Genomic DNA, 22598 nt, shown 5'->3' with positions numbered 1-22598 from the left:
TGAAATGAACAAGATCTCTTGATCTTGAAATTTCCTTGAATCACTGTGACAAGTGACAAATATCATGGAAAACACATTTAACTTCAAACGCTATCTCAAAGCTCTTCACAAAATGTCTTTTACACTTTTTCACACCAAATCTATTTGTGCATCATTCATATCCACTTCAAATCAACTCACATACATCCCATTACACAACTCATGCATCCGCACTCCTATATATAATTTTTTTATTAAAACCCTAGTTTATGGTTTGCGATAGGCAAAGTAAATAATGTTATATAAATTTGGTCGTCTGGACCTATAACATCCATTGTATTCTACTCCAAGAGATAAAGGGGAACCAAACACATCACAATACATGCTTACCAAATAATTCCAACAAACCACACCCATTAACACATCTTCCAAGGTTCAGATCAAATAAAATGTGTAGATAAACAATGTAGCACACCAACCAGTTAGCCCAAACATCCTCTAATGCACAAAACTCAATGTGGATCTACACACACCATGATGAGGTCCATATCAACATCCAAAATCAACCAACAAAGCATATCCAAATCAGAGCGACATGATCTAGATAGGATAAACTTTCTGAGTCAACCAAAAACCAACCCAACTGACAACACTGAACTCAGAACAACATAACTTCTCTTGCCACTCAAACCATCACTATAAAATTGAACCCAAAAATTTGCATAAACTAGATAAACATTTCCTCCAAGCTGCAACACAAAAAACCACATCAAAAAATCACCAAACATTCTCTTGAATAATTTTGATAGACACACCACTTTAAAAAATAACAACTAACACTACCATACAAGCAATGAAGGACCTATAAGATTGATAGAATAATATACATAAATCATAACATTATCTCCAAAACCACACTCCATAATCATCACATTATAGAGGAATGCAAACAATTCTTCCATTGAGAAATTAAAAAATATTTCTTGAATAAATAATGTTTCTTGCATAAATAGTATTCCATAGTCTCCACATCCTTAGATTCAAACATAGTGTTCAAATCTCAGATCTACCTCAGTGGTTAAATTTTCACTTTAGGAACCAATGCTCTAATACCAATTGTTGAACACTACCAAATGTTGGGAGGGAGGGTGAATCAACATATATTAAAACTTGAGAAGATTAAAAAATATAAACTATAATATTCATTTAGTAGATGTCCATGAAAGTTAATGAAATAAATACCGAATGCATCTACAAAATTACACCAATATTTTTTACATGGAAAACCCAAACTGAGAAAAACCTCAATTAGAATCTAACTGACAATATGTCTATATAGTGTTTATAATAATTTAGGCCATAGGCCAAGGAACTCATTGCTTCAGACTTGCAGACTAAGGCACACTACCTTAGAGCAAGATAAAAAAGAAGGACTTGCATAATTGAAGAAAACTTCTTCAAGGAAAGATACAAAACATTTTTGCTCATGCTTTCTTTCCCTAATGATGGATCATCGAGCTTGATCCGAAGCATTGGACTTTAAAAATCTATGTAGTTAAATACAGAAGAAAATAGCTTGAAGATACAATTTATTTGTCCAAATATAATATAAGAATAAAATATTAAACTGAATAGAAGACTAACATCTATCAATATGTAGATAATAGTTCGTTGATCAATACTGATCTGACTCAATCTGTATTGTAACACTTTTAGACCTTTATTTTTCTTCTAATATGCATCACATATCTTACTACATCCTCTCCATGTCACACTCTCAATAACCCAACTGATCTACATTAAATATATCAACCAAATCATCAATATACTTCACTAAGTTGGCCTGAAGAAGATGTAATGTCTACATTTACCATTGGCACAAAAAATGTTTTATAAAACTCATTTGGAACACAAAAAGACATGTAGAGACCTGCATTGAGTCAAAAAACCTCCCAAAATATCTCCAGAAGGATTGTATGTACACCACACACAATTGCTCATGCAAAACATATTATCATTATACACAAACTCTTAATCCAGATCAAAATTGAAATAAAAGGACCACCACAAAAGAAGTTAAGACATTCTAGGAATATGATTCAATAATCCATAACATCCTTAGAGTATTATCAAGACGAGGAATGCAACATATTCCTCCACAACATCTAGAAACTTAACAAGCTCTATATTTAACCATTTGAACTCAACTCAATGTTGACTGAACCAAATAGAATTAACATATACTCAGGAAACACATCATGCTAAAAAAAATTTGGCATCCATATCCACTTCAGATAGACTTTGACCATCTGCACAATTTATGGATCATACATACACAGTACATATTTGCAACAAATTTATATCATTGGTGATCCTATACCTTAGAAAGTGTATATTCTTAGTTTAACATAGTAAAATTTGAGGAAAAATAATTTTGTTCTTATAATGTGAAAAAAATCATTTAAGAAATTAATATAAAGTAGAGCTACTAGAAGATTTAGGTACATATATAGAACAATGGTAGAAAGGGAAGATTAGAGAAGCTCCACACAATAGAATTGGAATAAGTACTAAAAATAGGTCTATATTTGTTGAAAGTGGAAGGAAATATCAATGAAAGACCCATCTTGAATTTATAAGATTGTGTTAAAGCAATATATTTTCCATTTATCTCTTGCAAAGTGAGGGACTCACTTTTCAAATTGCCTTAGGTCCTTGGTGCAGGAATCCTCGGTGTACAATAATCTTGCATCATCCAAAAATATATTTCACATTTATTTATTTATTTTTTAGTTCATAATAATTTTCCACTTGTTATTGATTTAGTTTATCATTATAAATATATATACTTAGTTCTAGAATCATTACTAGAAACATTAGCATTCAATCTATACTCATTATTTTAATTATGTAGGTATTGTATGATCTTTGTGGAAAAACATGATTATATTCATAAGATTATTGGTCCTAAGAAGGTTAATGTTATGAACCATATTGAGATCCATTATATTATTCTCAAAACATTCATTCTAGAAGGTTTCGTTCAATGCCTTATAGTGAGATTTATACCACTATATGGCTAACACTAATAATTACTAAGGATAAAGTATCTCTCTATACATAAGTGTAACTCCTAATAATTTAGAATCAACAAATCAAGGATATAAAATTAGAGGAAGATTAGAATGGGCATTTGTAGAATAAAAACTTTGTATATGAATATCATTAGAATATTTTTTAGTTTGCACATATTGGTTCCCATATGTCATTGTAGGTGAAGGTCTATGTTATATGAATTAGAATCAATTTTATTATTCATTATGTAGATGATGAAAGATGTGTTGTACTTTGAATATTTAAGATATTTATTCTATATGAGTTTAGCAAAAATCTTTTGGATTAGCAAAATGTAGTTGTGGGTTGCTACATCTTTCAAATAACCAAAGGACAAACCACCACAAAGAGAGGCATATTAGAAACAATGTGGTTTTGTCAAAAATATTGAATATTATGAAGATGCCAATGAATTAATGAGTGGATTCATTTCCTAATAGTGAAAACATTTTTTTTAATTATGTATGAATGATTAAAAATTCTAGAATATTATTTGTATTTTATTATATAAAAAGATCCAAATTGAAGATATATTTTTATCCTTGTTCTACTCAAAATGAACCTTCTTAAATTGAAGAGAAAATTAATTATAATAAACCATATTCATAAGTCATATTTTTAAAAGATAGTATATAACTTAAATTGTATGTAAATAAATTTAGTTTGAAAGTTTTTAGTGCCAAAACACTTGGATTTTATTGTATAAATATATTTATAATTATGAACAAACCTTGTCTTTTCCTTGTTAACCATTTCTCAAGTCAATTCAAAAACATGTAATAGTTGGAATATGTCCCATGAATTTCAGTCATATAAAGTCCAATTACACTTATTTTTGACTCCACATAAAGATTGAAGGAGACAATAATATCTGGACTGGTCTCTTATCATGAGTAGCAAAAAAATTTGGTAAAACTAGAAAAAAAATATTAAAAACAATAAAAAAAATTACATTAAAATTGTTTATAACCATCATTCACAGATATATTATTCAAGAATACCAAGATTGCCTGATAATTGAGAAAGCTTGAATTTCTCAAGCCAATTCATAAATATATTTATAATGATAAACATTATTAAATATCTTCAATGGATTTCAGTCATAGAAAGTCAAATCACACTTGTTTTTGACTCCACATAAATAGTTGAATCGCACTTGTTTTTGACTCCACATAAAGATTGAAGAAGACAATGGTATCTGGATTCATCTTTTATCATGAGTAGCAAAAAGAAACTGGTAAAAGAAGAAAAACTGTTGAAAACAATAAAAAATTACATAAAATGTTTATAACAATCATTCACAGATATGCTATTGAAGAATCCCAAGATTGCTTGATCAGAGAAAGCTTCAAAATGATGCCCAGATTGCCTGATATTTGAAAAAGCTTAAGATATCCTACACTTGAGAAAATCCAGGAGTGGAGCTGCTCCTCCTGTCTTATCTGCATAATAACTAGTAAGTTAGATACAATCCCTCATCTACCACATTAAAATAGACCAAAAAAAAAAATAAAAAAAAATTTAGATATATGTACTTAGCAAATAGTAGTCTCCCCCTTCTTGCAGGCCATGCAAACTGAATCCACTTTCATTTGTGAGAATGCGTTGACAAGCGGTATCCACCATAATCACATTTGGACTGAAGGCATTCCTCACATTTACAGGTCCCCCTAGGTGCTTTATATTTCGTACCATCAATCATTACAGTGAACAAATCTTCATTCCCAGAACCCACTCTTGTAGAACTCACTCTTGTATCTGCAAATACCCAAATGTAAATATACAGAAATTCTAATTTTGTAAGCGATATCACACAAGAGAAGATCCAATTTCATTTGGGCATGTAATATATCTCTACAAGTATGGAGCTAAAGAACATAACTATGCAAAAAAACTGACCTGGATTAGTGTCAGTTAGGGCAGAAGGGATAGCAGCTTCAGGGCGCTGATAATGATTGAATGGGTCTGATTGCTTTTCAGGCAGCAGAAAAGAAGAATAATTCTGAGGAAAAGATGATATTGCGGAATTATACTTATATGGGTATGTTGTACTTCCACTCGACAGTCCTCCTTGTTGCAGGTTAATGTGTGTATCGGCAGAAACTCGTTGAGTTTGATGATTGGGAAATGAAGAAATAGAAGGTGAGAGTGAGGGAAAACTTGATTTTTCCATGGTTTGGATCGGATTGGCTGTACTGGTTTGAATGGGGTTGGCTGTACCGGCAACAAGAAGGCGTTGCCTTTTCCTGTTTTTGGACTTTCTGTTTTGAAACCAGTAGAAGATGTTTGCCTCTTCCACCTCTCCGAACTCCAGTAGCTGAATTCTGATCATTCGTATATCATCTCTGCTGGGCCTTATCTTCCCGGACGTGTAAATGGACTCCAAAATCTCAATTTGTTCCTTTTTAGGGTTCCATCTCGCTTTGGGTTCTGGATTTCTCAGCTCTTGTCCACCTGAGACAGGAAAAACAAAAAAAAACTTAGATCCGGCGGTGGAAAACTTGACAAGAACTTTGGTATGACTGCAACAAATTATAAAACCCTAAATGTCAACCTGTATTTTATTAATAAAATTGGATAGTTTAGAAATGGAGAACTTTATTCCCAATATAACAACTTTATTCCCAATATAACAGGCAAGAATAACAATAACATTTCAATAAGGAAAGAAGGTGCAGAAGTGAAAATCAAAAGAGATGAAAGGAACCAACCTCGGTTCAAGCTTGAACGACTCTTCCCCTGATTGATTGATGTTGAGGGTTGTACTTTGAACATATCAGTCCAATTCCTTTTGGAAACCATTTTCACTTCCTTTTTGTTTATTGTAATAACCCTCAATTCCTTCCACAATGAACTGTGGATTATACGCTTTGAGCACAATGAACTGTTAAATTTTCCTTCCAAATTTATAGTGAGAGAGCAAGCACCGTTATGGTTGTACGAGTGCTTGTGTAAAGTTCCAACAAGTTTGACTGGTTTAATTCCATATCCCTTGTAAAGGTATCCAAATTTCTTGGAATCCAGGGTTTTTATCATAAATTTTTACAATAATGTTTTAAAGTCAAAGAATGGTCAATTTTGATAAATTGTATGGTAGAATTTTGTGAGAATGAGGTATAAATTGTTATTGTTTATTTGATCTTTGAAATGTAATTTTCAAGATTTATAAATCATATTTCATTAGATACTTTTACAATTCAAGTATTTTTTTAATTTTTAGTTTTGAAATCAATGAAAAATCTCAACTTTATTCACTTTCATCTACCCTTCAACAAATCTTTTTTAATTGTCTTTTTAAAGTCTTCTAAATTAGTTGTTGTTTATTTATTTTACATTTTGTTTTGGACCATTTAGCTTGTCACGCTTATTTCTGACAACTCAATTTTTTATAAAAAAATATTTTTTATAAATATCATGTGCCACTAATGACTTTTCTCTATATAGCTCTTTACAGTTGTTTTGTTAAGCCATTTAAATAGGTTGATTTTGTTTCTTTTTTCCTTTCTCATTTTCTAGGATAACAAGAGTTGTTGGTCATGTTGTCACTTGACTCATTTTTTTACAACAAAGCATTCAAAAATAATAATAAGTAATTTGTCAAGAATAACATAACAATTTCTTGTATTCTTTCACCACCAATTTTAATTTTATGAAATTTAATCGATGTGCTTTTGGTGAGCATATTTTCCTTCACATATATTGGTAATAATGATTGTAAAACAACCACGATACTCTATTCACAATTTCTTGTATTCTTTCACCACCAATTTTAATTTTATGAAATTTGATCCATGTGCTTTTGGTGAGCATATTTTTCTTCACATATATTGGTAATAATGATCATAAAACAACCACCATACTCTATCACAATTAGTTCATGTGTTTGAAGTCATGATAAAAATGACTTTATTTTCTTTCACATATATTGACAATAATTATAAAATAATAATCTAAACACTCTAGAATGCCTCTGTGAGAAGAAAGAAATAATTAATATAGTCATTAAAATAATGTTTAGTATGTTTTAATTTTCTTTTCAAATTATTTAAATTTTTTACCTAAATCTTTTAAAGATTTAGTTATCCTCATAAAATTTGATAATATAAATATATATTTTCTATACAGTATATAATTAAATTAAATACTAGATAAAAGATGAATAAATAATTTTAATATTATAAATATTATTAATATATTAAATTGTCTATATATACAATAATATAATTAAAATTATTATATTAGGATTAAATACATTTTTGATAATAAAAGAAAAAAAAAATGTTAATTATATATAATCAATGAATAACAAAATTATATATAATAATATATTAGTAAGGTTAAATATATAAATTATTAAAATATACGTAAATTTTTTATTAAGGTTTGAGATTAAGGTGTGAATACATAATTTAATATTATACATATTATTGAAAATATTATTAACATATTTAATTATGTAGACACCTAAAATTGTCATGTCTAATTAAATAAATATATAATTTATTTAATTACTTTATCCTAATTCTTCTATTAATTAAATAAATCTTCATTTATTTAATTAATTCATTTGTCCTCTTCTAGCCTTATTTCTCATTTAAATAAATACATTTATTTATTTAAATTATCCTTTTCTTAAATTAAATAAATATTTTATTTATTTAATTGATCCCACTTCTTCTATAATTAAATAAATCTTTATTTATTTAATTAATTCATTAGCTTTTTCTACTTATGACACATGTCATTCATCTCTTAATTCATACACCTACCTACCCTCTCATTATTTTATTATTTTCTTTACCTACCCTCTAATCATAGCCGACCTCTTTTACACCTCTCAATCTTATCCCTCCATTTCATATAGTGTTTTCTATATAAGGAGATGCTTCCTTCATTATCAACCCTAACTTCTTGATCAATTGACTACACTACGCTTTGCACTTTCATATGCGATCCTACTTGCAACCACATTTCCGTTCTTTGTTGAGCTCTTGTGCACACATAAAATCTGAGAGCAAATATATCAAGTAAGATCAATGGAGATAGGAAGAATGGAGATTCAAACCCTATTGGACATGTGATGGTATAATCTTTGTGATTTCATTTGATTTGCATTATTTTAGGTAATCTTCATATGTTATGGTGGATCTTTGTTGTTGTTAGGCTAGGGTTTTGTGGTTGAATTCATTTAGTCTTTCAATATTGTTGTTTCCATTTTCACCATATACATTTTGGCACGCCCCGTGGGACATGGATTTTTTTTAGATCTGTGTCTTTTGCAGAATTTTCTAACCCTATATTGCTGTTTTGTAAAACAATTTGGAGAATAACCTTATGCAGCTAGGGTTTTGGACACAAAATCAAGATCTTGGAGATATTTGATCCAATATCACAAACGGCTTGAAAATTTTGTACCAAATTTATTTTGCAGGTTGAAGACAGTATCAAGAGCTCTCAAAGAAAAATTCAGATATATTAGAGCATATCATAATTTTCTATGAATTTTTTATGAATTTTCATAAAAAATTAATTTTGAGAGCAAATTAGCGAAATTTTTAGATTTTCTTACATTTTTAGAAATATCTCATAATTATACATAGGATTTATTCTTTGCGATTTTAATTTGGATACAAAATATTTCCCTAAAAATTGGATCTTTAAAAATTAGGGTTTTTCCTTATGTTGATCAGATCTCACAAACGGCTTCGAATTTTGGCATAAATTTTTTTTTGCAAGTCAGAAAAAGTATCAGAAGGATTTAATAAAAATTTTAGAATTTTTGGATCAAAATTGCATTTTATATGAATTTTTTATGATTTTTCATAAAAAAATAATTTTAAGAGAAAATTAGCGAATTTTTAAGATTTTCTTACATTTTTGGAAATCTCTAAAAATTATAAATAGGATCTGTTCTTTGTGATTTTAAATTTGATGCAAAATGATTCCTCAAAACTTGGATCTTTGAAAATTAGGGTTTTACATTATTTTACTCATATCTCACAAACTGCTTTGATTTGTTGCAGAAATTATTTTATACAGGTTTGGAAGACCATCAGGACTCTCCAGTAAAAATTTTAGATTTTTTGGATCGATTCTGCATTTTATATGAATTTTTTATGATTTTTCATAAAAAATTAATTTTTGGAGCAAATTAGCAAATTTTTTTGATTTTCTTACATTTATAGAAATATATTGAAATTTTACAGGTGTTATTTTTTTATGATGAATCATATCTTTGAATTGGTCAACAAAATTCATTGTTGAAGGCCCCTATTTCACAAAGTCTTTTGGATCTAAAATTTACCTAACTTGTGTGCTTGCAGGAAGGGGTGATCATTTGAAACAATCCAAAATACTAAAAAATATTTTTTGTAGGACCTTGGCAAGGGTTTTTGATCTTTATTGTGTGCCTTGTTCTCATAGACTAGCAAACACTTCAATTGGTGCACTAAAATTGAACCATTGTCTTTTGTGTCTTGAGCAATAGGCTCTTTTTGTTTCATCTTTAGAGGGCCTATCTCCCCGTGTGGTCATTAGGACTACTAGTGAGGAGAGAACGACCCAAGTGGTAGCAAAAGAAAAGCCATCTTTTTCCAAACCACTATAAATAGCTGTATTCATGGTGAAAACTATGAATAACGTGTGCTGATTAGTTCATACCGACACTATGTCTCCCCATAAACCCATTTGACCAAATTTATTTGATCATTTGTAGGGTGTAACCCCTACCATGGCAGCCTTCTGTATTTATAGAGGTGAAAGTGCCACGTGTATGGCCACACGAGCAGATGCCCTTACTAGCACCTTTTTGTTTTAGAAGCCAAAATCCTTCTAGTGGTTGGGGCAGGAGGTTGGACCTTTGGTAGTGGCCCACACACATATGGTTCTTAGTAGAGATACAAAGTTTTCCACAAGGAGTTTTTATGGGGACTGATACTTGGCTGCCCCGAGAAGTGAGTGCCGAGGGTGGAGCCAGTGGGGTCAAGCATCTAAGTATCCACTCTGAATAGTGTAGCCTTGGGGGAAACTCCATGGGGGATCAACAACTATTGTCCTGGCCAACCATAAGAATTGTGCTTGTCTTATTTTGAACAATCAAACATTCAAGACCAAACAACAAAACATTGTGTCTTTTGTGTCTTCAAGTGTATGGAAAACAAATTTTACATCAAACAACACACTTTCTTTTGAATCATTTTGAGTCTAAACACTTGCAAACATTGGGTCCTCATCAACATTGTGTCCTTTTGTCATGAAAAACAGTCAAAAAAATTCAGATTTGGTCACAACAACAACTTCACAAATTGGAAAAATTTATAGTCCAACAAATAAGAGCAATCAGTTTTAGGATTCTTGAGCTTCCTAAGCTATCTCTTCAGGTTTTCATCTAGCATTCAACCTATCTTTGGGTCTCACAAAGTCCATCATTGCTTTACACCTTACATTACATTCACATTTGTTTAAAATTGAGTCAAAAGGTCACTTGCTTGTCCTCATCATACTTTGTCAACACACTACATACAACAACATTTTGCTAAGTGGTCCCTCATCAAGGTCTATCACCTTTGGTTCTCATTTGGTCTTACTTAGAGTCAAGGTCAACTTACCTCATCAAGAGAAACTATCCTCTCTTTGGAAGCCACACCTACTCTACTACATACATACTTGGTCTTACATTTTGGACATTGCAAGTAAACCTTGGATTCATTTACATTCCATCCAACTCTTGGTCTTCCATACTCTTTTCCATTTTCATCTAGTCTCACACATCTTGGTCAATACCTAGTTCATGGTTGAAACCCATTCCCAAAAATCTAGGAGAGAAACTAAAGAGGCTCAAGAGTCCGCAAACATGAGCTCCTATGAGTATGACAATGATATCTTTTTCAATTCTGATCATACTACATTACCTGACATGGATGCTTATAGAAACATTCCAAATGTTGAGCACATGGACACTACAAACAACAATGATACACACAATGACAATATGGACAACTTTTCTGTACATTCAAGAAAAATGGAAGACACCATTATGAATCCTCATTTGAATCAATTGGTTGAGGAAATAATGAGGAGGGATAGACAATACTTCCTACAAGTGATGGCACAAAGTGGAACCAAGATCCCTCATGATTTTGACATGTCTCAAATAATGGAAAATTGACCTTTACAACAAACTCACTCCAACATGGATCAAAGGAGGCCTAATAGTGGAGGCAATAGAGGACCACATATGGTGCCTGAATCACCATCATCTTTGTTTCAAAAACCAAAGGTCCCACATACACATGGTCAAGCATATGATACTCACCTTCGCAGACCATTATAGAAGTCTTATGCAGAGAAATATGCTCAACCACATACCAATGCTAATGATCAACCACCAAAGCAATTGGATATTCAAAGGCATGCTCAAAATTTGGACACAAGGAAACCTCATGTCAAATTTGGGGGCAACACACTAGAACAAACTCATGACATGCCTGTAGAGTATGGTATACATGGACAAAGCAGATATTCCATTCCTCACCATGACTCTATACCAAGTGGTCCTTATACGCAGCATCATTATAGACCTCCTCCATATGAACATGTGTATGATCAATATCATCCATATATGCAACATGCTCCTCCTCCAATTGGTGCCTCAAGCATGGGGTATGGTCCAAGAAGTTGATCTCCACCTAAGAACAATTTGGAACTACAAATTAAAGACTTACAAAAGAAAATGGAGGACATAACTACACTGAAGACAACATACACAATGAGAGACATATGTCCTTATCCATTTGACAAAAGCATTCCAATGCCTCCATTTCCTACACATTTCGTGACGCCTAAGTTCGATAAGTACAGAGGAAAAGGGGATCCTAAGGCACACATAAGACAATTTTTCATAGCTTGCATTGAGGTAGCTTCAGAAGAGACATATTTGATGAGATTATTCCTACAAAGCCTAGGTGATCAAGCTATGGAATGGTTCTCCCAACTTCCACCTAGTATTAAGTCATGGGGTGACTTAGCAGAGGCATTTATTCAACATTTCTCCTACAACATAGAGACAGACATATCAGTCACTACTTTGTGCAACACCAAACAAAAGGATGGAGAATCTTTTTCATCATTTTTACAAAGATGGAGGAATCTAGCCAGTAGATGCTCTTGTGAAATTCCACAAAAACAAATGGTAGAAATGTTTACCCAAAATGTTAACAAGACATTGGTTATGACTTAAGAAAAGCTTGTTTGTCCACCTTCAAGGACGTCATTGAAAAAGGCTTAACAATAGAGAAGGTCCTAATTGAGCAAGGAGTCATCAAAATATTCAAAGAAAACAAAGAGGACTTTAAAGAAAAAGACAAGCCAAGATTTTGGAATAAAAACAAGAACATAGTCAATGATGGTGTTGTTGATGCCAATACAGTGCGACCCAAAATCATTTTTTTCAGGATCAAGCTCTATAAACAATCAAGTGAATACTCAAACAACTTCTAGATCATGAAGGAAGTACACCCCATTGGGAGAACCACTTGAGTCAGTTTTCAAGAAGCTAGTGGCAAACAAAGTAATCACAATTCCAGATTTTCCTCCATATGAGCCAAAGGTTAAACCAAATTGGTGGAATGATGATGAGTATTGCGAATTTCACAAGAGTAAGGGTCATAAAACAAGAAATTATCATCAACTGAAGAACATCATACAAGATCTCATTGATAGAGGTGACATTGAGATTGAAGGACACTCATCCAATCAAGAACATGAAATGTTTAAGGAACCATTCCCAAAACATGACAAGGGAAAAGACAAAGCCACAGATGAGCAGACCAGCTATACTAGAGCATCCTATAACTATGATTCAACTATCAATCACATTTCAATGGACAATTATGTCTCTACCATTATCATCAAGGACAAAACGCCTGAGAATTCTACCCAAAGACCCAAGATTGTCCTAAAAGGCATTGAATCTTCTTCTGAACCTACCTCTAAATGTAATGTCACAACCCGTCAAGGTAAATTCACTTTGCAAGGAGCTCCAGCTAAAAACACTACTTCCTCATCAACTAAACCTGAGTATGACTTTGTAGAACAGTTAGGAAAGACACTCGCACTCATTTCAATCCTTGAGCTCTTATGCATATCCCCTGCACATAAGGCCATTCTTGACAAAATCTTGAGAGACACTGTTGTTCCCACTGATCTGAACGTGGACTAGTTTCAAGCCATGGTGGGATACCTTTCCATTCCACACTCCCTTACATTCACAGAAGTCGATGACGCCTCTGTAAGTCAGCCACATAATGCACCTTTACACATTGAATCCTTCATACACAAACATTGAATAAAACGAGTCCTGATAGATGGAGGAGCGGGTCTAAACATTTGTACATTAAGCACTATTAAACAATTGGGATATTCGGATAAAACTGTGAATTCTACAAACAAAATTACCATCAAGGCATATGATGACAAAGAGTTCTCATCCAAGGGAACAATCACCTTACCTCTCAGAGTTGGGCTAGTTACAAAAGATGTGGTTTATCAAGTCCTAGACCTTGATCTCACATACAACATATTGCTAGGACGTCCATGGATTCATGAGATGAGCGCAGTACCATCTACATATCATCGATGTATCAAGTTTCCACACAATGGAGTTGAAGTGACTATCAAATCTGACCCAAATCCATTCATATATTGCAACAATCTATGACCTAGATCAGAAATAACAATTCCAGCCAATCAAGAAGCTATTCCTTCATCAGCATATGTGGATCCAGAATCATTGAAAGCTTCTACATCAAAACAAGTAGAGCTTAAAGAAAAATTCATGATTAAAGACATGGGATGTGGTGAGTATATCTTTCATGTTGATCAACGCCCACTATCTCCTAAGACATTCAGTTGACAAGAACAACCTACAAACAATTTGCAATATCAAGGAATTGGGTGTGAACCACCTAGTGTTGTGGCTACTAAGTCTAAATGCAAATCTCCTCTACTAGTGCAAGCATCTCTTAATATCAATAGTCCTAAGAGTGGTTCCAGTGAAGAATCTATTGAGTGTATCGCCAGACCTCTTGAGAACTCACATAGCCTTACCATTTCATATGCTCATTCCATTTCTACTCCACTCCTAGACTTGGATCAACAAGAATTACAAAAGCCCTTACTAATTGGGGATCATATATCAAGATTTGAAAAGAAAAATCTAAAAGTCAAAAATAAAGAAAAGTCCTTTAGTCCAGATCAAAATCAAAAGCTATTGGACTTTGAAAAAATCAAAGTCAAGGATAAAAATCCTATAAACAAAAAAGAACAAGAGTTGATCTCCTCTAATATCAAAATAACTCGGGGCAAAAGTTCTAAAATTTCAAGTCAAAAAGCATACTTGTTGATCCTAAGTCTCCATCATGCTATCCTACTTTCACTTCTTTTCACAGTCATAAGCCTTCATAACTCATCCACTTGTTCCACACATCCATCCCCTTTTAGCGATACATCATGGACCTTTAATGGAGCTTCCCTGAAGGACTTTGTTATCAGGGATGCCCAAACTTCTTCAGGTGACATGCATATGGGCCTCAATAGTCCACACGCTAGTAATTCTATCTCAATTCCTTTATCAAGGAAGACAGTCACTCAAGCTACACATCATTCAGTCAAGGAACAATGCAGTTACAATCATAAAGTCAAGCCTCACACATTGGAGGTGGGTGACTTAGTTCTCAAGGAGAATCCTAGAAATCAACAAGACAGAGAGAAGAAGGGCAAGTTCGAACCAAGTTGGCTTGGTCCTTACATCATCACAATAGCCTATGGAGCCAGTGCATATCAGCTCTCAACTCTAGATGGTGAACCTTTGGAGGATCCTATCAACAACATGCACCTTCGTAGGTTTTACATATAGCTCTTTAGAGTATCCTAATCCAAAAATTAAAAAAAATTCAAAAAATTCAAAAAGACAAAAAAAAAATCATAAAATAAACAAAAAAAATCGTTACTTGGTGAAAACCTGGCAAACAGGCACCTCGTGACACAAAAAAAATTGAAAAATCAAAAAAGTAAAAACAAAAAAAAAACATTTCATCCAACGGTGAAAACCACTTTGGTGGCACCCTAGGCAAGTACCATGGTGAAAACTGGGTCACCGACGCCATGTGTAGAGACATTGCTCCTCCCTCCTTCAGGATTCCATTTCATCCTTCACTTTGCACACACTCACAACCTATTCATAATAAACATTCATTTTCACCCCTTTCCATCCATAATAAATCAGCTCCTATCTGTGGCTAAGGCAAATCCTATGTCTAGTGATGGGTGTGGAACTGAGAGCATCACATGTTCTGAGGAGTACAGTTTCTTCCAGCTTTCTTCACTCTATCCGCGCACAATCCACAATAAAGAAGCACTTTCATCGCCGATCCACAATAAAGTATCAGTTTCATGGATTCAGCCAATTTTAGATGAGACATACCAGCAACAATGGGCTTCAAGAAATCAAATATTTCAAAAGACTCAGACAACATTATGGTTCAGTGCTATCTATCCTTTTGTGAAAGTAAACATTGTGACCACGATCAAATAGACTTATACAAGTGACAAGAGACACTAAAATTGAGGACTACAATGGATGTTGGTGTTGAGTCTTAGTTTCTTTTGATTTTATCTTTTGGTGACATGTCTTTTAGCTTTTCCAAGATGTCTTTGACTAGAGATTCTATCTCCAGGATGTCTTTGACTAGAAAGGCGAGGATGGGGTATCATCACCTATTTTTATTTGTTGTTTGTGGATTGTCTCTTAGTAATGCTATGACTTGTCCAAGGATATGAGGACACTGTGAGTCTAGTGTGAATTGGGGCATTCCTTGTTTGTAACTGTCTTATCTCCATGCAAACAGGTACAATGACTTTCTGGGTCGAACATATGCCTCGATTGTCATAACCTATCTTGCCATAATAAAGCTCAATGATGATAACACACAAGAAGATCTTTTCACTTTCATATCTTCTACCTTCCATCCCCCTTTCTTGATTGACTTCCATTATCCTTCTTGAGTCTGTGTAGCCTGCTATCACATGACTGAGTATAATGACATGCCAAAAACACTTGCATTTCATGTATTTGCACCTGCATTACCACATATTAGCATTTCATACATACATATAGATATCACAATTGCATCACATCCTGCACACAACACATATTAGCACATTTTACATTTTCATCATGTAAATAGTTCTTTGCATTATCATATTCATCTACATTTCATACATTCACATATGCATAACATTTAAAAACATAAAAGAACAAAAAAAATATTGCATTTCATCATGTACATATTTGCATCCATATCATAAACCATCACATAGACACATACATCATGAAATATCTCATCACATAGAAACATACATCATGAAACATCTCATCACATAGGTACACACGCATATAGCTGCCGCAAAGATGAATCATCTCATATATATAATCATAAGTGTCATGATACAATGATGTCAAAATACATATGGCTACAAAATCACCTGAAGGTGTCTACATCATCATACAAAATGGTACAAAACTGATACATAAGAACCCAGTGATCACTCCTCCTAGCACTATTGGTAGCGCCAGTCCTATCGCTGTCATCATGTCCCATGCCACATGTCCAGCCCTCATCTCTAGTCCTGGATCCTGAAACACTCATCTCAGTGCATTCTTGTCTCCGTCTCGATCATAGGAACCAACTCCCCATCGATCGGTATCCTTAGTATCCTATATACATCCTCTAAGGTGACTGTCATCTCACCCATCGCCAAATGGAAAATGCAAGTCTTTGAGTGCCATCTCTCAGCCAGCGCAGTCAACAATCCCATGTTCACCTGAAACTCAGGCACATACAGAATAAATCGCAGACCCATAATATCAATCGCGGCTCTATCCTCAAATATCAGCTCTGGTTGTAACCTCTGAGTCGATGGGGATCTCTCCCGTGACTCCAACATAGGTAGGTACTCCTATAGTCAAGCAAAATCATCTGTGTTAATCAAAGTGGCATTCCCTGTTTATCACAAAATGCTACTTTTTATCTTAAGTGCTCATGATACTATATCCTAGTGACACTCACTGTTCATCACAAAGTGTTGCTTCTGTCCTAGTGGTACTCCCCGTTCATCACAAAGTACTATGTGTCTTTGCACTCCCTATTCATCACAAAGTGCTGCTCATATTTGCACTCACTGTTCATCACAAAGTGCTACTCTTTTTTTTAGTACTCCCTGTTTATCACAAAGTGCCTCGATCTATCCTAGTCTTCCCTAGAGGACTTGCTTGAGTGAATCCTCTTAGTAGCTTATCCAATTGACAACGTATGTTTAACATAGAACTATTGATTCAGCCTTGAAGACATAAATGTGCATTCATGACGTAGTCACGCCTTGACAATTTTACCCCGCTTGACATTTTTTTTCTAGACATACCTAATGCACATTTATTGCCCTACCTAGCATGCATTTATGACAACATTTAATGCACCAAAGTACAAGGAGGTTTTGAGGTACTCACCGGCTCTCCTGCATCTGCTGGCCTCTGAAATCGGTGAACGCGATCGAATCTATGTACCAATGCCATCGCTGCTAACTGCTGCTGCTCTATCTCGCTCTGCACTCTGATCTCTTGGATGTGTGGATGACAATAAGGATGTTTTCCCCTCATGGTCTATCTTATAGACTACCCTAGCCCTCGTTTCCCGAGTCAGTCTTCTTTATCCCGTGACTCTATCACTCTATTCTACTCGGTCAGTCCATTCTAGCCTTTCTTTCTTATCGAGAGATTGTCTGCAATCTTTCCAAACATTTTCATCCAATCTCTCGAGGGGGCATATCATTCCCATCTTGGGCCAACTTTGTATCAGTTCATATTATCTTCTTTGAAACAATGCGACAAGTCGCATTGTCTCAAAGAGGGGCAAAATGTAGACACCTAAAATTGTCATGTCTAATTAAATAAATATTTAATTTATTTAATTATTTTATCCTAATTCTTCTATTAATTAAATAAATCTTCATTTATTTAATTAATTCATTTATCCTCTTCTAGCCTTATTTCTCATTTAAATAAATACATTTATTTATTTAAATTATCCTTTTCTTAAATTAAATAAATATTTTATTTATTTAATTGATCCCACTTCTTCTATAATTAAATAAATCTTTATTTATTTAATTAATTCATTAGCTTTTTCTACTTATGACACATTTCATTCATCTATTAATTCATATACCTACCTACCCTCTCATTATTTTATTATTTTCTTTACCTACCCTCTAATCATAGCCGACCTCTTTTACACCTCTCAATCTTATTCCTCCATTTCATATAGTGTCTTCTATATAAGGAGATGCTTCCTTCATTATCAAACCTAACTACTTGATCAATTGACTACACTACATTTTGCACTTTCATATGCAATCCTACTTGCAACCACATTCCCGTTCTTTGTTGAGCTCTTGTGCACACATAAAATCTGAGAGCAAATATATCAAGCAAGATCAATGGAGATAGGAAGAATGGAGATTCAAACCTTATTGGACATGTGATGGTATAATCTTTGTGATTTCATTTGATTTGCATTGTCTTAGGTAATCTTCATATGTTATGGTGGATCTTTGTTGTTGTTAGGCTAGGGTTTTGTGGTTGAATTCATTTAGTCTTTCAATATTGTTGTTTCCATTTTCACCATATACAAATTACAATCTAAATTATATTTATAAAATAGAGGAAATATAATATTATATATCCTTACCATATAAAATCAAATCTATACAATGCAATAGTATACTCTAAAATATTTTATAAAGATTAATATATTAATTATAAATAATTTATTAAGAATAACATTACCCAAAATATAATAATAATAAATCTATTATTAATAATTATATTTAAATTTTAATTAAATAATTAATAATTGAAATTAACATTAAGATTATTATTATTATTAATTTTATAGTTAGAATTTTAACAAATGATTATAACTTTTCTATTAAGTACAATCGAACCAAAAAGAAAGAATATCACTTCGTTAATTACATGGAGGTCATGCAAGTCCAAGCACAAATATGTTAGAAAATGCAGCTAAGTACAACCAATCCAAAGATAGGAAACATCAACCCAACCCATATATATCATCAAAAAATACAAAATAGTGAATCAACAACACCCTAGCTAAAATCAATCTCTCCATTAGGATGATTATTCTTTCCCAAGGGGGGATCCAGGTAGTCCATCCAAGATCACAATTTTTCCACAAGTTTCAACCAACCCATTAAGGATCTACTCTTTGTATGGGTGCACCACCCTTCTCTGCATCTTCTCCTCTTCTCTATTTGACTGATCCATACAGACCTATCTCTCTTCCAGGAAAAACATGAAGTTCATTAGGGCCTACTCAAAAGGGGTCTTGTTGTGGTCTCCTCTTTCTCAAGTGAAGCCATGGGAAATCTCCTTAATGAAAACAACAGTAGATCCATCTTCCAACTACTGATCAAACTTGTCCTCATCCAATCTGATAACCACAAAGACCTGCATAGAAATAAGATAGAAAATGAGTCTCCTTAGAGAGTCAGTAAGATTCATAGTCGTACCATTAAAAATATCATCATTACGAAACTTCCATATCAACCATAATATTTCCAAAGAAAGACAAGACCAAAATGAGTTAACTATTTTCTTGCAGCCCTTAATGCAACCTAGAATAACATCAGTATAGGAGATACACATTTCATCAAATTTAATACCAAACATTTTCCAAATTTATTTGGCAAATAGGCAGTCAAAGAACACATACTGAGGAGTTTTAGGGAGGTGATAGGATTTGCAAAGAAGGTGATTACCAGTAAAATATTTCAAAGGGAGCATGTATTGGATAAGTCTCGAGGCAAAAACTTTTTCTTAGGCTCAAAAGGACCAACCCACCTGTAATTTAGAGATTTGACCCCTTGTGCCCTATTCCAGTCCAGGTTCCAAACATAATTAATATGATCAATCACAAGAGAGGAGTCCACCAATGTATCATAGATAACTTTAGCCTTGAGGCCAGGAAGAGGAGTGTTGTCTACCCAGCAAAAGGAGGATGGGAAAGAAGGAGTAAGAGTGACAGGGCTCAGGGAGATGAAGGGGGAGAGATCATCTTTTAGTACAACATAGGTCCTATATTGAGAAGGAAGCACCTTAAATCTATGAACCACATCTTCCCAAGACATCATTACTCCAACATGAAAGATATCCTTGAATAATCTGATTCCATTATTGTACCATTTTAAAGCCGAGCATCCCTGTAGGGTAGTAAGAGGCTTACCCTTATGAAAAACATTCCACCAGATGGTCCTATCAGCAGCAAGATAGTGACCATTCATTTGGCACTCATTATTCCTAATAAACTGATTTATAGCCTCCAAAGCTTTCCATAGAGACTTAAAGACCTCAGACCCATACATAGAAACCTCAATTTTTCCTGCAATTAAATCACCAATCAGGAGGCCCTTCCATTTCTTAGCTTTCTTAGGAATTGATCTTAAAATATTTTGCCTGATCAACACTTTCCAAGGTTCCTCTCTAACAATATCCCTAGAGATCCATTTTGAGGCAATGAAAATCCCCTGAATCCTAAGATCCTTGAGCCCCATACCATCGATATCTTTCTTCAAGACACACCAATCCCATTTGACTGCATGCTACTTCTTATAACCCTTACCATCTAACCACAAAAAATTCTTGATTTTCTTTTGGATGTGGTTAAATTGATAATTAGAAAAAAGACAAGTTGAGGAGAAATATATATTGTAGGAAGAGAGTACTTTCTGACATACTTGATACCTTCCAGCAAGGGAAAGGAAGTTCCTGTTCCACTTAGATAGCTTTTTTTTTTATCTTGTTTCTAATCCAATCCCACATCTTCTTTAGATGTGGGGCAACTGAGAAGGGGATGCCCAAATACCTGGAAATTTGGTTCGGACCACCCCACTTCATTTAAAATCTAGAAACCATGTTGGGGGGGTGAGATCCCACCCAAGGAAATCATATTTCTGAAAAGCAATTTTACTAGCAGAAGCTTTGAAAAAAATATCAATGTTGTCCAGCAAGGCAACCATATTGTTCTCATCCAATACCATCATAACCGATGTATCATCAACAAAATACACATTAATTATTTCTTCTTTATCAGGTAGGCAGATCCCTCTGACCCTGGGAGTGATGTCATTGAACTCTTCACAAGGTAATATAAACCATCAACAACAATCACAAACAAGGCTGGAGCCAGAGGGCATCCTTGTCTGATGGATCTAGAAAGAGGGAAGCATTGAGACCACAATCCATTTACTTCAACCATGGCATTTGCATCACATAGCAAGGTTTGTACCAACCTACAAAAGGAGCTTAGGAACTCCATACTATTGAGCATCTAGAGGATAAATCCCCATTCAATCGTATCATATGATTTTTAAAAATCAATCAGAAACATAGCTACATTCTAACCAGTATCCTTTGCCTAGTTCAATGACTCCCAACAAGTTATAAGATTCTCTAGTATATACCTTCCCTTCACAAAACCAGTTTGAGTGGGGCTAATGATTTTATGGAGGATCTTTTCCAACCTGTTAGTAGCTGCCTTGGCCAAACTCTTATATGAAACATTAAGTAAGGTATTGGGCCTCCAATTTCTAATCAGTGTTTTGTTGCCCTCTTTGGGAATCATCTTAATTAATTCTTGGTTTATCTCCTTTCCAAGAGATCCTCTATCAATAGCTTCCTCATATAGATCAAGGAGCTCCTCAGAAATCCAATTTAGATTTGCTTTGTAAAACTCCACTAGAAGACCATCTAGCCCTGGGGATTTATCATTACTCAGAGATGTAATAGCCTGCTCAACCTCTTCCTTTGAAAGATGTTTGCCAATATGGGAGCAATCTTCTTCATTTAGCAGCTTTGGCACCAAGCTCTTAATTAGGTCCCTTGCCCTACCTTGATCATCCCCCATATCCTCAGTAGATAGTAGAGATCTATATAACTATGCAAAATTCTCTAGGATATCCTTTGGGTTCATAATACTCCTATTGTCCTCCCAGATACTATAAATCTATCTTTAGCTTCTTTCATCTTGAGCATTTGAAAGAAGAACTTAGACCCTCTATCCCCTGACTTGATCCACTTTAGTTTGGCCGTTGTTTTCCAACGATTAACCTTAATATTTTGAATTCTCCTCAACACAACCTTAGTACCAATCAGGTCATGGGAAAGTTGTTCATCTTCTGGATTGGCTTGAAGCTTATACTCGGCCTCAGATAGAGCCCCTTGCCAATGTAGCTTAGCTCTCCTATTATCATTGGCCCTTTTCTTGCCAACTACTTGGTATAATCCCTCTGAGCTCCTAATATTCTAATTCCATCTCTCACAAATTGAGTGAAGGGACTTGTTATGTTTATTAAACATCTGAATAAATCCCATA

General features: G+C 33.9%; 1 protein-coding gene across 1 annotated transcript; it reads right to left on the bottom strand.

Moving 5' to 3' along the window:
* Positions 1–4255: 4255 nt before the first annotated feature.
* On the bottom strand, positions 4256–22130 carry LOC131049476 (uncharacterized). Its single transcript, XM_057983536.2, has 5 exons — positions 21688–22130; positions 5805–5977; positions 4993–5547; positions 4629–4851; positions 4256–4535 (listed from the first exon to the last, which is right to left on the bottom strand). Exons 1-4 carry the CDS (start codon positions 22128–22130, stop codon positions 4682–4684), a joined length of 1341 nt encoding a protein of 446 aa, XP_057839519.2. The 3' UTR covers positions 4256–4535; positions 4629–4681.
* Between the last annotated feature and the right edge of the window lie 468 nt (positions 22131–22598).

The sequence above is a fragment of the Cryptomeria japonica genome, chromosome 7 (genome assembly GCF_030272615.1).
Source record: "Cryptomeria japonica chromosome 7, Sugi_1.0, whole genome shotgun sequence".
NCBI classification, from domain to species: domain Eukaryota; kingdom Viridiplantae; phylum Streptophyta; class Pinopsida; order Cupressales; family Cupressaceae; genus Cryptomeria; species Cryptomeria japonica.
The sequence above is the reverse complement of the archived record's forward strand: the minus strand, read 5'-3'. Positions and strand labels throughout refer to the sequence as shown.

What these genes read in the sequence shown, in the direction of transcription:
- LOC131049476 (XM_057983536.2), bottom strand. Translation starts at nt 22,130, where the DNA reads ATGGGGGATGATCAAGGTAGGGCAAGGGACCTAATTAAGAGCTTGGTG. An exon ending in ACTGGTTTTGTGAAGGGAAG is followed by an intron (nt 5,978 to 21,687) that starts GTATATACTAGA and finishes AAAATTTAACAG; the next exon opens with TTCATTGTGCTCAAAGCGTA. An exon ending in TCGTTCAAGCTTGAACCGAG is followed by an intron (nt 5,548 to 5,804) that starts GTTGGTTCCTTT and finishes TTCCTGTCTCAG; the next exon opens with GTGGACAAGAGCTGAGAAAT.